The 24,744-nt window shown below is 43.1% G+C and overlaps 1 protein-coding gene across 6 annotated transcripts in view; it reads left to right on the top strand.

Moving 5' to 3' along the window:
• Nucleotides 1-13,817, top strand: part of KLHL17 (kelch like family member 17) — a 99,872-nt gene extending 86,055 nt beyond the window's left edge. For 2 of the 6 annotated variants that reach the window (XM_040427137.1, XM_040427146.1), the window contains 3 exons: nucleotides 3,182-3,255; nucleotides 12,170-12,351; nucleotides 13,100-13,817. In XM_040427137.1, the coding sequence (XP_040283071.1) occupies nucleotides 3,182-3,255; nucleotides 12,170-12,351; nucleotides 13,100-13,328 (485 nt within the window). In that variant the 3' untranslated portion in view covers nucleotides 13,329-13,817. Of the gene's footprint in view, nucleotides 1-3,181; nucleotides 3,256-3,667; nucleotides 3,785-11,408; nucleotides 11,590-12,169; nucleotides 12,352-13,099 lie in introns of those variants that run through there. The other 4 variants (XR_005778111.1, XR_005778110.1, XM_040427162.1 and 1 more) reach the window with 4 other exon arrangements.
• Nucleotides 13,818-24,744: the final 10,927 nt, after the last annotated feature.

Here is a 24,744-nt window from a genome sequence, read left to right as displayed (position 1 = left end):
GGTGTACTGTTTTCCCTCCTTGTAAATCTCACATTTGATGATGGACCACAGGTTCTCAATGGGGTTCAGATCAGGTGAACAAGGAGGCCATGTCATTAGATTTTCTTCTTTTATACCCTTTCTTGCCAGCCACGCTGTGGAGTACTTGGACGCGTGTGATGGAGCATTGTCCTGCATGAAAATCATGTTTTTCTTGAAGGATGCAGACTTCTTCCTGTACCACTGCTTGAAGAAGGTGTCTTCCAGAAACTGGCAGTAGGACTGGGAGTTGAGCTTGACTCCATCCTCAACCCGAAAAGGCCCCACAAGCTCATCTTTGATGATACCAGCCCAAACCAGTACTCCACCTCCACCTTGCTGGCATCTGAGTCGGACTGGAGCTCTCTGCCCTTTACCAATCCAGCCACGGGCCCATCCATCTGGCCCATCAAGACTCCCTCTCATTTCATCAGTCCATAAAACCTTAGAAAAATCAGTCTTGAGATATTTCTTGGCCCAGTCTTGACGTTTCAGCTTGTGTGTCTTGTTCAGTGGTGGTCGTCTTTCAGCCTTTCTTACCTTGGCCATGTCTCTGAGTATTGCACACCTTGTGCTTTTGGGCACTCCAGTGATGTTGCAGCTCTGAAATATGGCCAAACTGGTGGCAAGTGGCAAGTGGCATCTTGGCAGCTGCACGCTTGACTTTTCTCAGTTCATGGGCAGTTATTTTGCGCCTTGGTTTTTCCACACTTTTCTTGCGACCCTGTTGACTATTTTGAATGAAACGCTTGATTGTTCGATGATCACGCTTCAGAAGCTTTGCAATTTTAAGAGTGCTGCATCCCTCTGCAAGATATCTCACTATTTTTGACTTTTCTGAGCCTGTCAAGTCCTTCTTTTGACCCATTTTGCCAAAGGAAAGGAAGTTGCCTAATAATTATGCACACCTAATATAGGGTGTTGATGTCATTAGACCACACCCCTTCTCATTACAGAGATGCACATCACCTAATATGCTTAATTGGTAGTAGGCTTTCGAGCCTATACAGCTTGGAGTAAGACAACATGCATAAAGAGGATGATGTGGTCAAAATACTCATTTGCCTAATAATTCTGCACTCCCTGTATGGCAGCCAGGACGCTATTAAAGTCCTGGTTGCCATAGTAGTAGTGGGGAGCGGGGGAGCAGTATACTTACCGTCCGTGCGGCTCCCGGGGCGCTCCAGAATGACGTCAGAGCGCCCCATGCGCATGGATGACGTGATCCATTCGATCACGTCATCCATGCGCGTGGGGCGCCCTGACGTCACTCTGAAGCGCCCCAGGAGCCGCACGGACGGTAAGTATACTGCTCCCCACTACACTTTACCATGGCAAACAGGACTTTAGCATCCTGGCAGCCATGGTAACCATTCAGAAAAAGCTAAACGAGGGATCCGGTAATGCGCCGAAACGACGTTTAGCTAAAGGCCGGATCCGGATCAATGCCTTTCAATGGGCATTAATTCCGGATCCGGCCTTGCGGCAAGTGTTCAGGATTTTTGACCGGAGCAAAAAGCGCAGCATGCTGCGGTATTTTCTCCGGCCAAAAAACTTTCCGGTCCGGAACTGAAGACATCCTGATGCATCCTGAACGGATTTCTCTCCATTCAGAATGCATTGGGATAAAACTGATCAGGATTCTTCCGGCATAGAGCCCCAACGACGGAACTCTATATCGGAACAGAACAACGCAAGTGTGAAAGAGCCCTAATTAGAAACGACAATATAATGGTGCCATATTACCATTTCTTAATACTATATTATAATATTATGTATATTATAGGGGGTTGTGTGGGATATCTGTTTATGAGGCAGTTTGCAGGAAACATGCTATGTGTGGGAGCATGAATTTCCATATGTGAACTCTGCTACTTTCACCGGACTGCACGGGACTACCTGACCCTAACTGTAATGATTATGTAAGTACAAATCATTACAGTTGAGATTGGGCAGAGACACACAGCATTATAAATAATTGTAATGCTGTGCGGTCCGTCCAAAAGAGCAGAGCACAACATGAATTCACGCCCCTGCTCATCTGAAACTGCCCTGAGACCAGCCCTTTTCACCAAGTTACGCTAAGGCCTCTTTCACACGGGCGAGTTTTCCGCGCGGGTGCAATGCGTGAGGTGAACGCATTGCACCCGCACTGAATCTGGACCCATTTATTTCTATGGGGCTGTGCACATGAGCGGTGATTTTCACGCATCACTTATGCGTGAAAATCGCAGCATGCCCCTCTTTGTGCGTTTATCACGCAACGCAGGCCCCATAGAAGTGAATGGGGCTGCGTGAAAATCTCAAGCATCCACAAGCAAGTGCGGATGCGGTGCGATTTTCACGCACGGTTGCTAGGAGACGATCGGGGTGGAGACCCGATCATTATTATTTTCCCTTATAACATGGTTATAAGGGAAAATAATAGCATTCTTAATACAGAATGCATAGTACAATAGCGCTAAATTTAAATCACCTTAATCCACTTGCTCGCGCAGCCCGGCTTCTCTTCTGTCTTCTTCTTTGCTGTGTACAGGATAAGAACCTGTGGTGACGTCACTCCGGTCATCACATGGTCCATCACATGATCTTTTACCATGGTGGTGGATCATGTGATGGACCATGTGATGACCGGAGTGACGTCACCACAGGTCCTTTTCCTGCAATCAGAAAAGAAGGAGACAGCAGAGAAGCCGGGCTGCGTGAGCAAGTGGATTAAGGTGAGTTACATTTATTTATTTTTAACCCCTCCAGTACTATGCATTCTGTATTCAGAATGCTATTATTTTTCCTTATAACCATGTTATAAGGGAAAATAATACAATCTACACAACCCCGATCCAAAACCCGAACTTCTGTGAAGAAGTTCGGGTTTGGGTACCAAACATGCCGATTTTTCTCACGCGCGTGCAAAACGCATTACAATGTTTTGCACTTGCGCGGAAAAATCGTGCATGTTCCCGCAACGCACCCGCACCTTTTCCCGCAACGCCCGTGTGAAAGAGGCCTAAGTGTTCTCATAATCTAAACTCAAATGTGTGGAAAATGATGGGGACAGTAAAATTCCCCCTGGAAATATATATGCATGGGAGTGTGTCATAAATGTTGCTTCTATGTAGAGGTCTTTTACGTTTTTACTGTACTGTTCCTTTAATATTTTTAGATGGTAACCTTTATGCAGTCGGGGGATATGACAGTTCTTCTCACTTGGCCACGGTGGAAAAATATGAGCCTCAGGTGAGTTCACAACCATTGATATAGCATTATCCATGATTTATTTTGACTTGTATTGAGAGTATTGGGTTCCTGCTTTAGGACATGCCTAAGTATTAAGTTACATTAATAAATGAAGTGCTACATTTCCACAAGTATATGTTATGTACAAGCGGTTAACTCTACCCCATTACACAGGGTTGAAGACAAACAAGCATCAGACACCCATATCCTTGGACGGAGGCTAATGATGCCTCCAGGTCTTAATTTGATATTTTGCTGTGTGATATATTGTATGGTTACTTGAACCCTGACCCCAGAACCTGCTATGATACACAGTATATTAGAAAGTTAGTGCTATGTTTAGTTGGTTCAGCCATAGCTATATAAATGCATGGTACAGTGTATTATGACCATTGCTTTGTATTCCTTGCAGTTCAGGGTGTCACCAGCAGAGGGCAGTCTCTTCCTCTTTAAAATGGTTTCCAGTGTTCTCAGGTAGTGTCCCTTATAGAAACTTCTGCCAGACGAAACTGTTTTATCGACAGTCTTTTTTGACTAATTATGCTTCATTTACTTCACCTTAGATCCGTCTGTCTCAGGTATAAGTGACGAGTCCTAAGGCAAGTTTCACGTCTGTGGAGCATTTTCTATCTTTCTTTTCCAGTGTAGAAACCAGAAATTAAAAAAAAAATTAAAAAATAATCAGCTCATTTTTCTTTGATTTGCGTTTTTTGTGTAAGCATAAAAATCATTGGTTGTCTACAACAGATCGTACTAATGTTCGGTCACCAGCGGTACTGATCTAAATGGAGCTAAATGAGTGCTGAACAATGTGCCACATCATCAATTGGTTGGTTGTTACCGGCAGAAAATCTGTTAAAATGGTCCTCTATGCTCAGGACTAAATGGAAGTTTGTTTGGTTGTATGTATCACTGAGTAGTGGGACCTTTTCTCTCGAAGACCCGTTTTCTGTGCAATTTTGGATGTTCATCTCAATGATATTTCATGTTCCTTGAAATTATTCTTTGAATATTTTACATATACAGTACAGAAGGACACTTCCAGAGGGCCATCATACAGTTTCCCACAAAAATATATCTGTGTTCTCCGTTAACATAATGTTTTGTTGTCCACATACATTACATACTTTATTAACTAGAAGTGCTAATTGTTTCCCTGTGGTATGTTAAACCAATTTATAGCTGGGTGACAAGTGTTAACATGATAAGTGGTATAAATAGCCCGGGTAATGTTAGACACGGAAACACATTTTTGGCATTTTTTATTTTTTTGCTAATCAACAATTTTACCCAAATTATTCTTTACAATTCTTTTAAAATATATTAATTCAAAAATGTCTAATTTTACAGCAGATAGGAAGAACGTGGAACAGAGTTGCAGTAGGGGATCCTTGTGGCATCCATGCTATAATAAACGTGATAAGTGATGACACTAAAGGTGGCCATACACATTAGTCTAAAGTTAAAAAATACTATTTCAACCAAAACCATTATTCGTCAGGTGAAATGAACAATCGTATTAGGCTACTTTCACACTTACGCTAGGAGGGTCCAGCAGGCTGTTACGGCAGGGGAACAGCCTGCCGGATCCGTACTAGCGCTAGCCCAAGTGTGCAGCAGGGTCCGGCCGCAGCACGGCAAACATGCCGAGAGGCGGCCGGAACAGCCTGCCGGACCCTAGCCCAAGTGTGAAAGTAGCCTTAGCCAAACGATGACAGATTGTCATTGACAAAAAATTGGCTGTATTTAAAATTTGTGCCAAATAATCAGACAAAAGATATTTTGTTTAAATGAAGAACATCCTCAGAAAGATTGTTCATTCTTCACGAGGTGATATTGAAGATGTATGGCCAGTCTGTATATCTGTAGCTGCAAATATAGACTAAAATGTGTATGGCTGCATCTGCAAAACAATCGTCAGTTGTCCAACCATCAACCTGCTTCTGTCTGAAGGTGCCCATGCACATTCTATAGCTGCTATATCACCGACTCTCCCGGCTCCTCCATACACGTTCAGTTCAGCCAAATGTGTATTCATTGGGGAAAGTGAAGAAAAAAAGGAACAGGCCAAAAATTTTTTTAAGTGCGTTTAGACTATTGCAAGGAGCAGCCGATTGTCATGAAGGAAACGTTCCTTCCCAACAATCGGATGCTTAAGTGGAGGTTATAGGGGTTCTCCAGGAATTAAAAAAATGAAAATACCTAAATATTTTATAATAAATATATTCACAAATACCTTTAATTACTGGCCATTTTGTTTCCCCTGATTGCTCCCCAGACAAAACAAGTCATTATAACTAATGAAAGGTATTTGGGAATATATTTTTAATAAAGTAATATTGAAGTATTTTCATTTTCTTAATTCCCGGAGAACACCTTTAAAGGGGTTTTACCATCACATACAATAGGGGCATATCGCTAGGATATGCCCCCATTGTCTGATAGGTGCAGGACCCGCACTTACAACAAGAACCGAGCAGGAAAATGAGTGGAAGGCTCACTGCGCATGCGCAGCTGCCCTCCATTCATTTCAATAATTGGCCTGAATATCTGGCTGTGTAAATCCAGCATTAGTCTGCCCGATCTTTCTCTCTCCCAACGCCGTCTGTCGGGGAAGAGTCAGGAGCTCCCTACACACATTAGACTGTTGCCAAACCCGCCATTCTAAGCGGATTCAGCCAACAATACACTGATTTATATGAGGGGCCTTAATGTGTTTGCACATTAGGTGGAAATTGACTAAAAAGTTGAACAACCATTAAAGGGGTGGTCCAAGTTATGAAAAAAATATATATAGCACTGTAAATCTGATGGGCGGCAATATATCACTAAGCTAAGCAAGTTTTAGGCAAAAGAAATCTATTTCCTCATTTCCCTGGTTTTCTTCTGGTCCTTTGTTTACCTGCAATAACAACAATCTCTGCCCCTTCCCCTGCTCTGAAAAGGGAGTGAATACAAGTGCAGCCCTGAGTAACATGTCTGACTGCTGGGAGACTCTGCAGCATGTTGTATGTGTAGGTCTACAGTCGTGGCCAAAAGTTTTGAGAATGACACAAATATTAGTTTTCACAAAGTTTGCTGCTAAACTGCTTTTAGATCTTTGTTTCAGTTGTTTCTGTGATGTAGTGAAATATAATTACACGCACTTCATACGTTTCAAAGGCTTTTATCGACAATTACATGACATTTATGCAAAGAGTCAGTATTTGCAGTGTTGGCCCTTCTTTTTCAGGACCTCTGCAATTTGACTGGGCATGCTCTCAATCAACTTCTGGGCCAATTCCTGACTGATAGCAACCCATTCTTTCATAATCACTTCTTGGAGTTTGTCAGAATTAGTGGGTTTTTGTTTGTCCACCCGCCTCTTGAGGATTGACCACAAGTTCTCAATGGGATTAAGATCTGGGGAGTTTCCAGGCCATGGACCCAAAATGTCAACGTTTTGGTCCCCGAGCCACTTAGTTATCACTTTTGCCTTATGGCACGGTGCTCCATAGTGCTGGAAAATGCATTGTTCTTCACCAAACTGTTGTTGGATTGTTGGATGAAGTTGCTGTTGGAGGGTGTTTTGGTACAATTCTTTATTCATGGCTGTGTTTTTGGGCAAAATTGTGAGTGAGCCCACTTCCTTGGATGAGAAGCAACCCCACACATGAATGGTCTCAGGATGCTTTACTGTTGGCATGACACAGGACTCACCTTTTCTTCTCCGGACAAGCCTTTTTCCAGATGCCCCAAACAATCGGAAAGAGGCTTCATCGGAGAATATGACTTTGCCCCAGTCCTCAGCAGTCCATTCATCCATCCATACTTTCTGCAGAAGATCAATCTGTCCCTGATGTTTTTTTTGGAGAGAAGTGGCTTCTTTGCTGCCCTTCTTGACACCAGACCATCTTCCAAAAGTCTTCGCCTCACTGTGCTTTCAGATACGCTCACACCTGCCTGCTGCCATTCCTTAGCAAGCTCTGCACTGGTGGCACTCCGATCCTGCAGCTGAATCCTCTTTAGGAGACGAACCTGGCGCTTGCTGGACTTTCTTGGACACCCTGAAGCCTTCTTAACAAGAATTGAACCTCTTTCCTTGAAGTTCTTGATGATCCTATAAATTGTTGATTGAGGTGCAATCTTAGTAGCCACAAAATCCTTGCCTGTGAAGCCATTTTTATGCAACAAAATGATGGCTGCACGCGTTTCTTTGCAGGTCACCATGGTTAACAATGGAAGAACAATGATTTCAAGCATCACCCTCCTTTTAACATGTCAAGTCTGCCATTTTAACCCAATCAGCCTGACATAATGATATCCAGCCTTGTGCTCGTCAACATTATCAGCTGAGTTTATAAGACGATTACTGAAAAGATCTCAGCAGGTCCTTTAATGACAGCAACAGGGGCGTAGCTAGAAATGCATGGGCCCCATAGCAAAAAAAAATTATGGCCCCCCCCCCCCCCTCTGTGCCATCCACAGATCCCCCTCCCCTAAATAGTGCCATCCACAGATCCCCCTCCCCTAAATAGTGCCATACACAGATCCCCCCTCCCCTAAATAGTGCCATCCACAGATCCCCCCTCCCCTAAATAGTGCCATCCACAGATCCCCCCTCCCCTAAATAGTGCCATCCACAGATCCCCCTCCCCTAAATAGTGCCATCCACAGATCCCCCCTCCCCTAAATAGTGCCATCCACAGTTCCCCCTCCCCTAAATAGTGCCATACACAGATCCCCCTCCCCTAAATAGTGCCATCAACAGATCCCCCCTCCCCTAAATAGTGCCATCCACAGATCCCCCTCCCCTAAACAGTGCCATACACAGATCCCTCTCCCCTAAATAGTGCCATCCACAGATCCCTCTCCCCTAAATAGTGCCATCCACAGATCCCTCTCTCCTAAATAGTGCCATCCACAGATCCCTCTCCCCTAAATGGTGCCATCCACAGATCCCCCTCCCCTAAATAGTGCCATACACAGATCCCCCTCCCCTAAATAGTGCCATCAACAGATCCCCCCTCCCCTAAATAGTGCCATCCACAGATCCCCCCCTCCCCTAAATAGTGCCATCAACAGATCCCCCCTCCCCTAAATAGTGCCATCCACAGATCCCTCTCCCCTAAATAGTGCCATCCACAGATCCCTCTCCCCTAAATAGTGCCATCCACAGATCCCTCTCCCCTAAATAGTGCCATCCACAGATCCCTCTCCCCTAAATAGTGCCATCCACAGATCCCCCCTCCCCTAAATAGTGCCATCCACAGATCCCTCTCCCCTAAATAGTGCCATACACAGATCCCCCCTCCCCTAAATAGTGCCATCCACAGTGCCATCCACACTCCCCTAAATAGTGCCATACACAGATCCCCCTCCCCTGAACAGTGCCATCCACAGTATCAGGTGCCTCTCTCCCCCCCCCCCCATGTGCCAGTATCAGGTGCCAACCCCCCCCCAGGTGCCAGTATCAGGTCAGGTGCCAACCCCCCTCCCCCCATGTGCCAGTATCAAGTGCCCCCCCCTGCCCCCGCTCCCCCCGCTCCCCCCATGGCAGTAACAGTCGGGTATTAAAAAAAATAAAATAAACACTTCTACTTACCTCCATGTCAGCGATGCGATGCAGCCTCTTCCTGTGTCCCTCCCTGTATTGTGTCCCGCCCTGTATGTCCATATATGGAGTCACTGCTTGTATTTCAGAAAAGGTTTCTGCTGGGATTCGAACCCACGACCTTCTGTATCAGAGGCAGAGCACCTAACCTCAAGACCATAACAGCTGCCTTGCTGCTGACTGAAAAATTATGAGACTTCTACTGTTATAGCTGGCTAAGTGTACATCTATACACATAGCTGCTCATATATAGAGATATAGCAGAGCTGAGTGTGCTGGGATAGCTGTCATATAGAGATATAGCAGTGCTGGGTGTGTTGGGGCAGCTGTCATATGTATAGATGTACACTTAGCCAGCTATAACAGTAGAAGTGTCAAATTTTTTCAGTCAGTTGCAATGCCTTCTTTATGGCTGTGAGGGTTAATGCTTTGCCTCTGATACACTGATACATTGGAGGTTGTGGGTTCGAATCCCAGACACATCAGGAGACTTTAGTATATACAGTAAGATTAGAGCACATTAGCGAGGGAACATTAAGACCGCTGCTGTGAAGGGGCCCTGAACAGTAAGACATCCATTAACTAACTTGAAAATAAACTGTCGGGGCCCGAAGTTACGCCACCTCCTGGCTGCCTGTGTGTAGTGTCTGTGTGTGTTAATAAAAAAAAAAAAAAAAAAAAAATTTGAATGCGGTCGGACGGGCCCCCTAGTGGCGTAGGGCCCCATAGCCACTGCTATGGTTGCTATGGCAACATTCTGGAGTATATGCAAATTGCTATTATAAAAACTTAAGCAGCAACTTTTCCAATTTCCAATATTTATGTAATTCTCAAAACATTTGGCCACGACTGTACAAGTCCCAGCTGTACAATGACACTGCTGATACACACAGGATCTTACTCCTACCTGTTCTTGTGCAATGCTCTGCCGATCTCCTCTAGTCTCTTAGCTCCTGTGCCCAGCATTTTTTCTCCTCACTGCCTGTAGCTACTCAGTAAAGCCTTCAGCCCTGAGTCTGTGCTGCTTAAGGGGTAAAGTTTTTCCAGAAAAATACGGGGCGAGAGCAATAAGCAACAGACGCAATGCAGGGGGGCGTGGTCAGCACAGTGATGTCTCATGTACAGACACACATCTGATATCTCATGCTTGTGCATGAAACCTCATCGGAGCAGGCAGAGAAGCTGACATCACAGGTCATGTGACCCTCAGTGAAATCTGAGAAAGCAGCAACTGTAGATGCAGTAAGTGCATGGTAAAGCCTTTACATTTGATTAGTTAGAAACGTACAAAAAAAACAAAAATAACTCTGCAACCCCTTTAAACAAGTAATTTCCCAGTGAGCAATAATTTTGCAGACAGCCATTCACATTAGTCCATATTGGCCATTACAGTTGTACGAACCAGCCATACATGTTCAATGAATATCTTTCTTTGAACGAACAATCTTTCATCTAGATGATGGTGGTCTGTCATCGGCCAGTTAAAATAATCATTTGTTGGGAAATTCCACTTGATGAACAATAGTTTTGGTTGAAATTGCCTGCTTTGATCAAATTTAGACTAATGTATATGGCGACCATTAAAGGGGTTGTTCAACCCTGTAGACGAGATGGTCTATCCTTAGGATAGGCCATCAATATCTGATCAGCGGGGGTCCGACACCCTGTACCACCGCTGATCAGCTGTTCTGCAGTTGCTCCAGGTTCTGAACTACACGCCTTGGTCTGTTGCACAGTGGACAGAGCTGGTTACTGTACTGATCCCACTGCTCCATCCACTGGTTACTGCAGAACAGCTGATTAGCTGGGAGTCGGACAGAGGATAGGCCATCACTTCAAAATGGTTGGACAACCTCTCTAAGTCTGCCAAAGCCACAAGCACGCTTTTCAGCATCACTCCATTTGGGCTTAATAGAGGGTCCTACGCTGGTAAACCCCTCCCTCTCTATGACTTCTAAACGATCTAATAAAATTGGATTGTTGATTAGATTCCTACTCTGTAATGTCTGATTTTGTCTGTACATATAAACTCTGAATTGAAAGGTGCTGTGGAATATGTTGGTGCTATATTAAGATTCATGAATGGACTGGGACCTAAAAGTGGCCCTAAAAAAACAGACCTAAAAGTGGCCCTATGTTGTAAGCTGGTCCAAATTGACACAAGGGCAGGTTAACACGTATGCAGAGACAACAGAAGTAGGCAGGGCCAGCAATAATGTAGTGCAGAACAAAATACCACAGTACAGCACAAAATACTATCACCCCTTGCAACAGTATTCAACTGTATGACCGTCCTGAGGATGGTGATACAGTTGAATTCAACCTGTGACTGTTGGCCGGGTTCATAAGTATCTGATGCGCCTACATTAATTAATGCTGAGAGCATCAGATCATTATGTACCTGGTGGCGGCTATGAGGAAGGCCTTAGTGGCCCTCTGAGCTTCGGCCCACCAGGAAATTTCCCTGTGTGGTCTATGGCCAGTCCACCCCTGTAAAGATAATTAACATTTGTGAGGCCTGTTTCAAATTATTCTTGATCTCTAGTTGTTGTATCCACAGGGGTAATGTTCACCGATCAGCAGAACGAAGGCACACCATGGAATACCTAAAACAGTGGCGTCTATACCAATGTGGTTGTGCCGAGGGCGGACTAGGAACTTAGTCGCCCTGGAGAAAAAAAAAGCTAAAAGTGGCCCCATTTGTATGCGGGTCCAAATTGACAGAAGGCCAACACAAGTAGGTGGGGCATCAAAGCAGATCCAAATACCTCAGTGCAACACAATAAACATCCCCAGCAGCATCAAAAACCACAGTGCAGCACAAAATAATGCCCCAGTAGCATTATATACCTCCTCAGAAGCTGCCCCTCTGTGGTGCATTCTGTCCTACTACTCCACTTGCCTCAGGATGGCAATACAGTTGAATCTAGGAATCAGGAGGGCATCTGTGGTCGCCAGCCAGGCACATAACTACTTGATTCCCCCAGCGTGAACTATGGGAGCAACAGAGCGTTACTTACCTAGCTGGTGGCCGTGAGGAGGGCTGAGGAGGCCCTCTGGGTATCAGCCCACTGGGAAATTTTCCTGTAGAGTCTATGGCTAATCCACCCCTGTGAATGGGCTGAGCTTCAAAACCAGGTACAGCCACACCTGCATGGGCATGCTGTGCTGGGCACTGCATTTATGGAAGTGCGGCTTTCCAGTGTTGTCATAACGATACCATCAACATAACCTCCTAGAAAACCCCTTTAAATCTGAATGACTTTCCCATCATCCAGTATTACATGCATAGTGAACTAACTATTTATTTTTTTCCCACAGATAAACACATGGACTCCAATTGCCAACATGTTAAGCCGCCGTAGCAGCGCTGGTGTGGCCGTGCTAGAGGGAATGTTATATGTCGCCGGGGGAAATGATGGCACAAGCTGCCTAAATTCTGTGGAGAGATATAACCCAAAAGCTAACACATGGGAGAGCGTGGCCCCAATGAACATTAGGAGGTAATATAGAAGCATCACTGCACCATAACACATTCACCCATATAAGCCATTTACTGCTTAGTTAACAGGAAAAACACAATCCCTGTAATTTAATTGGTTTCTACCATTAAATGGCTCTAACGGACACTGCTCTCCAACATAATCCATCTCCTCCGTTTATATCACATCAAAGGAAGGGCTTCACAAAAACTCTTTATGTACATGAGAGGATTGTCTACCATCAGATAAACTCCAGCTGGGAGATTGGTGCTGGCACTGGGGAGGGGGACTTTCTATAGCCCCCTGCTGCGTAGCCTCAGGAGGCTTGCTAATCAGGAGTAATCCATTTCTGGTGAGGAACACTTTCTACAGTGACTGTTTTCCTGTAACAGACATGTAAATACATAACAGCTAACACATGTTCTTAACCTACACCTACATGCTGGAAGTCCCTTTTATATATTGACCGTTATAGTTATGGCGGTAAGGACCTCCAAAGATCTTAATTTCCATCTTTGACATTGCAACACCAAAAGGTTGAGTAGCAACCTAGTAGGTTGTTTTAATATCCTGCTGAAGAATTTGTAAATGAGCATTACTAAACCTCTCAGCTTCCTGCCGGTTGATGATTGAATCCCAGACAAATGATAAATGAAGTGAATCTTTGAAGGAAAGTTTAATGCCAGCCCCCAAGGGCTGTTTCCAACCCCTGTTTGGGCAGTTGAATGCCTTGTTTTAGATCTACATCTAATCTCTTGTCTGTTTACAGGAGCACTCATGATCTGGTGGCAATGGATGGGTGGCTTTATGCAGTAGGAGGCAATGATGGAAGCTCAAGCCTGAACTCCATTGAGAAGTACAACCCACGTACCAACAAGTGGGTAGCAGCATCCTGTATGTTCACCCGAAGGAGCAGCGTAGGAGTAGCAGTTTTAGAACTTCTCAATTTTCCTCCTCCATCGTCCCCTACTCTCTCTGTCTCCTCAACCAGCCTCTGACAAAGAATCAGGTCCTTCACATCAAGGAGAAGCCCCCACTGTATGTTGTAAATGAAATTGATCCTTTGGAGAAAAATACTACATTATCACTTCTGAGGGGCTTCTTCCTGGGACATGCCATTTGTCCATGTAACCTCTTCACTGCTGGAAAGGCGTGCATCCCATTGCAAAGATACCTCTTTGCCATTTAAAAACATGACTTTCTCTAAGACCAATCTGATATCAGGGTTAACTTAAAGGATTTCCCTGAAAGTGGTCTGGAAATTGCATCTCATTACTCCGTAGCAGAAGACATCAGGGAAGACGGTGATCTTTGCTCTCCTCTTTGCTCTGTGCAGGTCCCTCAAGCAGGAAAGGAGCATTACAATGAAAAACCGAAGTCTTCTGCCTTTGAAGCAATCAATGACTCCAGGACCATCTGTCATGAAATGTCCCTCTTAATATACAAATAGCCAAAGGATCGTTTAGTGCAGTTGGGATATGAATATTAAATATTTGATATCCTCAATGGACTGATCGATGGACTGCGTCTCAGAAATCCTGGAAATAGGCACTACATGTACATAAGGTCCCCCCTGCCTACTGTTGCACTGTTTGCTCAGAAGAGTACCAACCTTGGCATTGATGCAAGCTTAGAAGTGGTAGTACAATACAGAGTCCTCAAGCCCTGGATTACATGGTCTCAATTGACTTCTGCTGGAAATATAAGAAACTGTTGACATCCTCAGAATTAAGGCAGCTTCCATAAAATCTCTCCATTTACCTCAAAACATTGACAGAATATTGAGAAGTTGTTGAGAAACTGAATGAATGAAAGAAACGCCAAAACTGCCCTGTTTAAATTTATTGTTCTATTAGAAGGGATGGGCACCTATGGTCATATCCACCTCAGAACCTGAAGGTGAACTATCTGCTTTCTGTTAGACATGTGGTATCTAGTGGGAATGAGCAAACTTCTGTTTTCAAGTTCGGCTTACAAGGTTCAGGTTATCTAAGAATTTCATTATGGTTTCTGCTACCGCAGACCATAACTTATGGTCCGTGGTAGCGGAATCCATAACGGAATTCTTAGATAACCCGAACCTTGTACTTCGAACTTAAAAACAGTTCGCTCATTCCTAGTATCTAGTCTAAAGAAGATCCAGTTCCTAATATTGGCCATGCACATAAGATGAACAAGTTGACATGTTCAGAGGCTGGAGCTCAGAGGCTCTCCCAGGAGAGAAAAAGGATTGGGTATGTTGAAATACAGCATGTTGACATGGCCAATTACTCATCCAGAAATCAACGCTGTTCGTCAACATTTGTCTAATTTGTATGGCCAGCTTAAGTGAGACTATGTAGTTTACTTTTGGCCATGTGGGTGGAAGCAGCCAAAGGTTAGCATCCTCTTCAGTGACTGAGTGAATGACTAACTGGGTGCAAATATGCAGTATATATTTTAGCAACACATTGGATATAAGCTTTGACCAACCCAATTTATATTGCCTTGTGAACAGTGGTGTGAGCAGCTTGAAAGTATGCCTCCCTGCCAGCCATGATGGTTGGGTTTTTGGCACTTGGTTCAAGAGTTGAAAGGCAAACAGTAACTTTCACCCTATCCCATAACCATATAACACTATAGAGCTGACTTCATGATGGTTGAGGGTAAATCATTATGCGTACTTTGTGAAAGAAATGTTGATAGGTCATGAGGATAGCTCATTAATATCATCAGTCATCAATATCAGATAAGAGGGGTCTGGCACCCCCTACGATCAGCTGTTTCAGGCTGCCACTGTGCCGGAGACTATAGTGTATAGAGCAGAAGCAGTAGGCTTTATACACTGTGTAATTTCTGGTGCTGGTGTACTTGAATGGGAGCTGAGCTGCAGTGCCCCAGCACACCCACTACATAGTGTATAGAGCCATCTGCCTCCTGCTCTGTACACTGTATAGGAAGATACTCAATGTACAGAGCCTGCTGCTTCTGCCATGTACACCACAGCAGCCCGAAACAGCTGATCGTGGAGGTGTTTGATCATGGACCCCAAAGATGTGATATTGATGACCTATCCTGAGGATCTGTCCTCAATATCTGTAGTCCAGAAAACTCCATTAATGAGATTGTTCGTTCACGTACAGTTTCATTTCACACAAGGTGATGTGGTGAGTTTAGGACCCTCATAAATGGGTTGAGGATGGGGACAATTATTGGAAACGCTTGTTCTCCTAGTAGTAATCATTGCTCCCCATACAGAGGGGTTGATTGCTGCACGTAATTGCAGCTGAACGATCGGGCAATGATCAGGAACAAAATTGTTTATTGTCGATTGTTGCCCTGTGCAGCGGCCCATGCAAATGGGTCCTTAATGTCCACATAAAAAGACCTGATCGGCTGATAAGTTATAGCTAATAGGCGGAAGCAATCGTTTGCCTGATCATTGGCCTGTGTAAATGGGACTTAAGTGGTACTAGAGGTGTCCCCTGCTTTTTTGTTGAGCATGGATGGGTGAGAGCCAGGTGAAGGCTAGCTAATATCCATTGCCTAATTGACAGCTCTATATGACTGCACTTCTGCACCTTCTCAGTAAGTCATGATGGATTGTCATGTAGCAGATGTTTCTCCTGAATGCTAATGTCTTAACATCTCCATTTTCTACACTGCACAATCTGCACATTTGCTATTCCAGGTGCTTCTAACTTACACTACTAAGAACCACTCTCTGCCATAGATTATTGTATATATGGTTACCATGAAATGTTGCACTTCCTCATGAACATAAGTCTATTTTTAACTATTTATAGAAAAAAAGTTAATTATTTTTTCTATATTTATTTATGCATCTCATGCGACTTCTGCACTAAGTATTGCTGTGTAGTTGTTTTCTGGACCAGGATTCTCCCTAACAGCACATTTCCACATGTCCTCTCTTATAGCTCATACAGTTTGCACGTCTTCCGAAACAGATTTTCATTGTAGTGAGTGGCATGCCTTTCCCACAATACACCTCTTCACCGAAGCCTTCACCGCTTGGCATCTCAAGTGCTTTCAACAACTTTGAAGATCATTGCGCAGACACAATGCAGGTCTCCCATACATGAGTGACCACTTGGAGCTGGGTCTTTCAGCAATGTAGTAATGGCCTGTTGTCTGTTGTTTTTTCTCACTTGGGAAGCCGTTGCCATTCATTGCTGCAGGAAAATGCAAGCTCCTTGTAGAGGAGAATCCAACAACAGACGACCAATTTGTAGGAACACGTCTGCTAAACAATGCTATAATGAGATGACTTGCCTTTATCAAGTCACATTAATACAGTATGTGTAACCAGCTGAATGGAAAACTAGGTTTGTAAGAGTCTACAACAAGTAGTCAGATCTTGTGGCTGTGTTCACATGATGCGGCCACAACACAGTCAAAGCCACAAAAATGCTAGTCGGCGCGGTTTTCAAATTCAATGCAGTTGAAAGCGGTTTGAGAATGGTTGTGCGGTATTGCAGGCATTAGCTGCAGGCTGGTGCTTTTTTTTTTTTTTTACGGCAATATATGAACACCGCTTTAAAGCAGTTTTCCAGCTTCAACTCCAGTTTTAGCTAGAGCAAGGACAGCACTTTACCTGAAGTAAAAATAATAATAATAAAAAAAAGGCGTTCACCTGCTCCCTTTTTGTTTCATTTTAGCGTCAAGGGTCCAGCTGCTTCTGGTCCCCGCGTGTAGATTCCTGGACAGGGTGACATGTGCCTCTGCTGCCAATCGCTGGCCTCAAGGGTGACATGCCATATTGCGTAACATGTCACCGCTGAGGCCAGTGACGGCGCATGTGACCTTGTTCAGACATTTACACCTAGGGGACATGAAGAGGCTGGATCCTCTGTGCTGGAACAGAACGGTGCGGACAAGATGAGTGTTGCTTTTAGTTTAGGTACAGTGCTGTATAGGCCCTCACTAAAATTGGGGTTGAAGCTGGAAAACCCCTCTAAGCCAATTTATTGTTTACACATGCCAAGGAAGGGTTTAATAGAGTACATAGGATCTGAATGAGACCACTCTAGAGCCGGGGGGTATATATGGTAAATGTAGGGTCTCATGACTTGTGGCACATCCCCATTAACTTATCTGCTGCTGCAGACCAAAGTTTGTGAACCAACGAGTGAAAGCTCATTAAATGTCCATGCAGATAGGAGAAACAAAGCTATGGGGTGGGCAGAAATAGCAGTCCCACCTCAGCTCTTGAGCCTTGAGTCTCGGGGTTACTGTGTTACAGAGGAGGGGCTGTGTATGAGGTATGCACTGACAGTGGAGTTGGATTTCTTCACTAAGGGTGCACACACAAGTGGCGGTAAGCCATAATAACCACGTGCACATTAACGCTGATTGCCAAGGTGAACCTGTACATGCAGCTTTGAACCACCAGGTATAGGTGACAACTGGCGCTAATCCACGTACAGAAAATAAAGTGCAGGGTTCCAGCACAAAATTTCCTTGGTCATCCCATGGAAGATGACAAAAGTTAAATCCTAAACAAAACCTACGCGTTTCAAGTGGACACCCTACTCTTAATCATGGCATGCTAATCCACGTACAGTCTAAATTAAATTTAGCATTTTGTCACTCACATCTAGTTGGTTAGGTGGGGATAGGAATATCTTCTCACTCTGAGGATGATGTTGTTCATCATATGGCAGGGATGCCCGACCTGCGGCCCTCCAGCTGTTGCAAAACTACGATTCCCAGCATGCTCTAAAAGCTGTAGGCTGTTGAGGTATACTGGGAATTGTAGTTTTGCAACAGCTGGAGGGCCGCAGGTCGGGCATTCCTGTCTTATGGGATTAGGATCTGATGGATTTAGGAATTCATGTTCTACCTCCACAGAAATGCAGGATGAATGGCAAGATGCTCTGCTATCAGTTTCCTAACTGGACACTGTAAAGGGAATCTGTCATCAGCAACTTCCCTATCCAGCAGTTTTCCACTGCCTGGTCCTGTCAATCAAAGCAGCCTGGCACGATCTGGTCACAGAAAAGAGTGCAACAAGAGCAACGGTGACACCCTCATTGCACCAAAGGTCTAATTTGCATATTAAGAAAAAGTGTCATAACTCGGGAACGGAGCCTCAGATCAACAAAAGAAAAGCAGCATTTTAATTAGGTGAACCACAGCGATGTGTCTATGGGATAGGGAGGTCGCTGGTGACAGGTTCCCTTTAAGGACTTTGTTACTCTGCATTCATGGTTACAGTGCACTTTCTTTTTACATGGTAGCAGCTAGTGTCATCTCCATGATGAACTTTTCCCCACACCAGGAAATTTGCAAGCCGGGATATGTCATTTATATAATGTTAGCATTACTCTACCCAGGTGTCAATTGTTAGGTCATGTGATAACGAAGTTCCTCCTAGGTTCAGAAAACATAATAAAATGAAGTGTCATGTGACCTTACTAAATAAAAAAAAATATAAAACAAATATGTAAAATAAATATATAAAATAAAAATGTATAATATAAAAAAGAAAATATATACATTTCCATTCTACAAGGGTGATGACGGGAGTACTTGGCTGATGACAGACATTGCTAACCTTATGCTTGGATATGGCGTATGTGCAGCCTTCGGAAAACCTGAATGTCTATAATGAAACATCTCCATTAAGACGAAATAGTCTAACCAGATATTTTATTGGACTTCCATTAGGTGAAGGTCATTTAAAGACATTTTTACGTCTTCAATACTAACCTGAGCATATACATTGTCTTACATGGTTGTGGTGGGATCTTTGTGAATATCTTGTCAGATCCAGCATACTATCCATATCGATAATGTACTGATGACAGTGCTGTGTAAAAGTATTTGTCCCTCACCAGATTTCTTCTATTTTTGATAATTTGGCAGATTTAAATGATTCTGATCATCCAGCTAATTTTAATATAGGACAATACAAGAAAGCACAAAATGCAGCTTTCAAATGATTATTCCATTTATTGATGTATTGAAACCTATCTCAACAATGTGAAAAAGCTTCTCCTTCACCAGACCAAATAACTGGTTGTGCCACGCTTGGCAGTAATCACTGCAGTCAAACATTTGCGATTAACTTGTGATTCTTTGCAGAATTGTTTTAAGGATCCTACATTGCAGGGTTTTCGAGCATGAACTGCCAGTTTAGAGCCATGTCACAGCATCTCAAAAGCATCCAAGTCAGGACTTTGACTCATCCACTCCAAAACCTTAATTTTGTTTCTTTTGAGCCATTCAGAGGTGGACTTGCTGCATAACCCAGCTTCACTTGAGTTTTAGGTCACAAACTGACAGGCAGACATTCTACTTCAGGATCTTGTGATAGAGAGCAGAATTCTTCGTTCCATCAATTATGACAAGTTTCCGGGGTTCAGCAGAAGCAAAGCAGCTCCAGAACATCACACTACCACCACCATGTTTGACTGGTTACACCTTTGACTCATCAGTTCACAGAATATTATCCCAAAAGCCTTGAGGCAGACAAGCTTTTTTGTTCAGCAGTGGTTTGTATCTTGCAACTTTCTCACTGATGACATTTTTGCCCAGTTTTGCAATTGTGTACATTGAACTTAACTGAGTCAAGTGAGGTCCACAGTTCTTTAGATGTTCGTCTGGGTTATTTTGTGACCTCCTATCTGTGTCGTTGATGCTCTCTTAATGAAATTTTTTGGAACATTCACCACTGTTCTAAGTTCTCTCCATTTGTGAATGATTTTCCTCATTGTGGTTCGCTGGAGCCCCAGAAACTTAGCATTTGGTTTGTAATTCTTTCCAGACTGGTGGATTTCACGTATTTTGTGTCGCATCTGTATTTTATGGTCTTTAAATTGAGACATCATGTACTGCTTTTGGAGACCTTCTAGCCTTCAAACCTTCACATTGCCAGACAGGTTCTATTTAAAGTGTGACTTTCTTTTTTTCTTTTTTTTTTTTTAATGTGTGTATGGACAATAAGAGTAAGTGTTCTTGTAATACACTTTATTAAGGAAATATTTTAACTTTTTATTAGAAACATGTATGGAAACTCTCCCCAAAGCAATCCTCCAACTGTGGGTTGCTTAAACAGAATCAGTCTTCAGTGTTCTACTGAATACTAAAGCTGCTCGATAACTAAGGCTACTTTCACACTGGCATTTTGAATTCCGTTTGTGAGATCCGTTTCAAGGCTCTCACAAATGGTTCAAAACGGATCAGTTCATCCCCAATGCATTCTGAATGGATAAGGATCCGTTCAGATTGCATCAGTTTGGCTCCGTTCCGCCTCCATTCCGCTCTGGATGCGGACACCAAATTGCTGCATGCGGAGCCAAACGGATCCGTCCTGATTTACAATGTAAGTCAATGGGGACGGATCCGTTTTCACTGACACAATATGGTGCAATTGAAAACGGATCCGTCCCCCATTGACTTTCAATGTAAGTCAGGACGGATCCGTTTTGACTTAGACTTTTTTTAAAAAAGAATAAAGCAAACGGATCCATTCTGAACAGATACAAGCGTTTGCATTATAGGTGCGGATCCGTCTGTGCAGATACCAGACGGATCCGCACCTAATGCAGGTGTGAAAGTAGCCTAAGATGCAGAGACTACTCAACCTACCTCTGGTCTCCCTGTCCCAGCCTCTGCCTCCTTAACCCAGTTCTGCCTTCATAATTGTGTAATAGAGCTTAATAAAACTATCCTCACCTGCTTTCCTACAGTTTATCTGCTGTCAGAATTAACCACTGGCCGCAGTGCTCCCCTCTTCCTTCCCAGTGTGTCTCTGGTTAGTGCTGGGAAGATAGGGACTGGAGCGGGGCTGACAGTAAGTATACAGGAACATAGTACGCTTACTGTCAGCACAGAATTCTGCAGCCCCGCTCCACTCCCTATCTTCCCAGAACTAACCAGAAACATGTTGGGAAGACAGAGCGGAGCGGAGCTACACCTTTCAGGGCCACAGGCAGGGGTCCATAGAAACACAATGAATCTCCCATAGACTGCAATCGTAATTAATTGCAGTATAGCGGAGAAGTGATCTGAGGATTGCATGTTGAAGTCCTATAGAGGGAGTAAAAAGGAGTACAATTTTTATTTTATTTTTGTTTTAAAATAAAAAACTAATAATAATAATCAGCACTTCTGTGTACTAAAATGCCTAAAATATAAAATATCAGTGCATTTATTCTGTACAGTAAATTACATATATTATCACAGCCTGATGAACGTATTAAAAGAAAATAAACAAAACTTTATTATAATCCGTTTAAAATCAGGGAGATTCTATGTCACAAAGTCCATCAGGCAACCAGACTTCAATAAGTGTAGTGGGTTATACATTATCCCCATCTACACTTATTAAAGTCTGGAATAGTTCTTATCTTATGCTTGTTAGCAAGGTGCTGCTAATAATGTGCAAGCAAAGAAGAGCAGACACAGTCCAAATAAATAGTGGGCTAGGGTGTGACAACAGCACTCCTCTGTATTGACAACACAATGAGAGAGCTACATGTAGTAAGCCGCACTGACTGTACGAGGCATATGGAGTCTGGTCTGTAATTCAACCACTCATCCACACATTAATTACGCCTCAGTAGTTGTTACATTTGCTGATATACTTAGTACCACACACACACACACGATATCCACTCGGCTATGTTTGGAAAGGTCTATGTTTGTAGCCAATCATCCAAATCCCATACACCGTCGTTGTGTGTTCACTTTCTGGTGGACTCGCTCATCGTCCACATCCATGTCAGTGCTCTCTGGCTAAACTCTCAGATCGCCTATGTCTTTGTTGCCAGTAATAACTACCTTAGAGGTAAACTGTTAGTACACATTCACACCCTGCCTTCAGAACCGTGTCCTATAGACATTGACATCGGCTCTACGCGTTTCAACGTGACATATATGCGCCACGTGTCTTCAGGTGCTAAATTAAGGACGCCTGTAAAGAAACAAATGCCCTGCACTGATGTGTGCACGGCCTCCAGCTCAGAAGATAGCCATCAATTCTACATCTGCAGCTGTCAGATTGTGTTGTCAATACAGAGGAGTGCTGTTGTCACACCCTAGCCCACAATCCAATTGGACTATGTCCGTTTTTCTTTGCTTGCACATCATTAGCAGCAATAGAACTATTCCAGACTTTAATAAGTGTAGTGGGTTATACATTATCCCCGTCTACACCTTTTAAGTCTGGTTGCCTGATGGACTTTGTGACATATAGAATCTCCCTGATTTTAAACGGATTATAATAAAGTTTTGTTTATTTTCTTTTAATACGGCTGTGATAATATATAATCTACGAACGTCAACCATCTTTATCTGATTAGTGTGAGATAGTTACAGTAAATGACATAACCGAAAATAAATCTAAATAGCTGACTTTTTTTTTTTTTCTTTCAATGCTTCACCTCCCCCCCCCCAAAAAAAATTCAAAAATCAAAAAGTCATAGACACTTCAAAATACTGTCAATAAAAACTACAGATTGTCCTACAAAAAGTGAGCCCTCAAACAGCTCTGTGGATGGAGATACGGAACTTATGGGGTCAGAATATGGTGATGCAAGAAAAAAAATACAAATATTTATTTAAATTTTTTACTAAAAATTTTTTCATTTTTTTAATGTTTTTTTTTTACATATGGTGGAATTAAGTTTTTTTTTTCCCAATTCCGCCGCATTTGGAATTGTTTTTACAGCTTCCCACTACATTGCATTCAATATTAAATGGTGTCATAAGAAAGTTCAACTTGTCCCACAAAAAGCAAGCCCTCATACAGCTATATGAATGGAAAAATAAAAAAGTTATGGCTCCAGGAATGCAGGGAGTAAAAATGGAAAATCGCAGGGTCTTGGAGAAAAAAATGTATTTTATTTTTACTTGAGTTATCTATGTCTAATATTAAAAGTTACCTGGATCTGAAACATTTAAGTGGGACAAATATTGAAAAATAGAAGAAATTGGGAAGGAGCAAATACTTTTTCACAGCACTGTATGTGACATCTATAGAGTTTGGACCATGATTTAATGGGAAAGGGATAAGAATGGTATTGATGTCAAAAACTGGAAACCCATCTATTCTCTGGCATCATTTTCCTGTCCTTACCTGCTGGTAATGTGTCTGTTCTCTGCTGAATGTATCTTTTTGGATTTCATGACTTTGTGCGTGAGAAGTCCAGCAAGATCACTCTGCAGTGTATGTTCTTCTAAGGCCTCATGCACACGACCGTTTTTTTTTGCGGTCCGCAAAACGGATTTCCGTTGTTCCGTGACCGTTTTTTCTTCCGTGGGACTTCCTTGATTTTTGGAGGATCCACGGACATGAAAAGTGAAAAAAAAACTAAGTCAAGTTTGCATTGAAAATGATAGGAAAAACGGACACGGATCACGGACGCGGATGACTATCTTGTGTGCATCCGTGATTTTTCACGGACCCATTGACTTGAATGGGTCCGTGAACCGTTGTCCGTGAAAAAAATAGGACAGGTCATATTTTTTTCACGGACTGGAAAAACGGATCACGGACGCGGAAGCCAAACGGTGCATTTTCCGATTTTTCCACGGACCCATTGAAAGTCAATGGGTCCGCGAAAAAAAAAACGGAAAACGGAACAACGGCCGCGGATGCACACAACGGTCGTGTGCATGAGGCCTAATTCGGATGAATGTATACCACAATGCAAATGCATCTTCTGTACCAGATCAGGTCAGCTGGTGGCAATATTAAAGGTTAAAAGATTTCCCTGAACTGCAGTTCTGTTTACTGGTATTACAATGACTAAGACGATTCCTTCACCCCTTACAGTTTTCATGTTTTTCCCTTATTTATTACAGACACAGCTGCCAAATAAACATATTCAGCGCCAAAATGGTGGCATCGACTTTTATTGAGTAATAGCGGTCTGTGTAATTATGATGCACTAAGACTACATCTCTAGTCAACTAGTAAAATTCTTCAATTTGGCAGATATTCTGTATATTACATGTCAATAAAGGGCTTGGATCTCATCCCAATCAAAACCTTCTGGAAAGGTTTCCCTGCTTTGATTGGATGGGATAGGATCCCACTCTTGATATTAAATATATAGCTTCTCACACACGGCCATAATATGGCCTTAAAGGAAATGCAGCATCAAAAAATGACCTTTAAGTCACGTTCTTATGTTTAACATATTTTTAAAGAATTTTCCATGTCTATCTATATTTAAACAAAAACGATAAAATCCTGCAGTTTTCGCACTGACCATTCTTGGTCTGTACAGATCACTTTACTGCAGTTACCTGCTTATCTGTACACATAGGTGATATCATTACAGGCTGGATTAGAATCACAGAAAACACAAGATTTTACAATTCCTTGTACCATGACCTCTGCACAGGTCACCGAGCATGCCTAGAAGACTCTCCCATAGAAGTCAATGAGGTTTCTGCCTGACC

This window comes from Bufo bufo, chromosome 1, assembly GCF_905171765.1.
Source record: "Bufo bufo chromosome 1, aBufBuf1.1, whole genome shotgun sequence".
In the NCBI taxonomy this organism is placed as follows: Eukaryota; Metazoa; Chordata; class Amphibia; order Anura; family Bufonidae; genus Bufo; species Bufo bufo.
The sequence above is the reverse complement of the archived record's forward strand: the minus strand, read 5'-3'. Positions and strand labels throughout refer to the sequence as shown.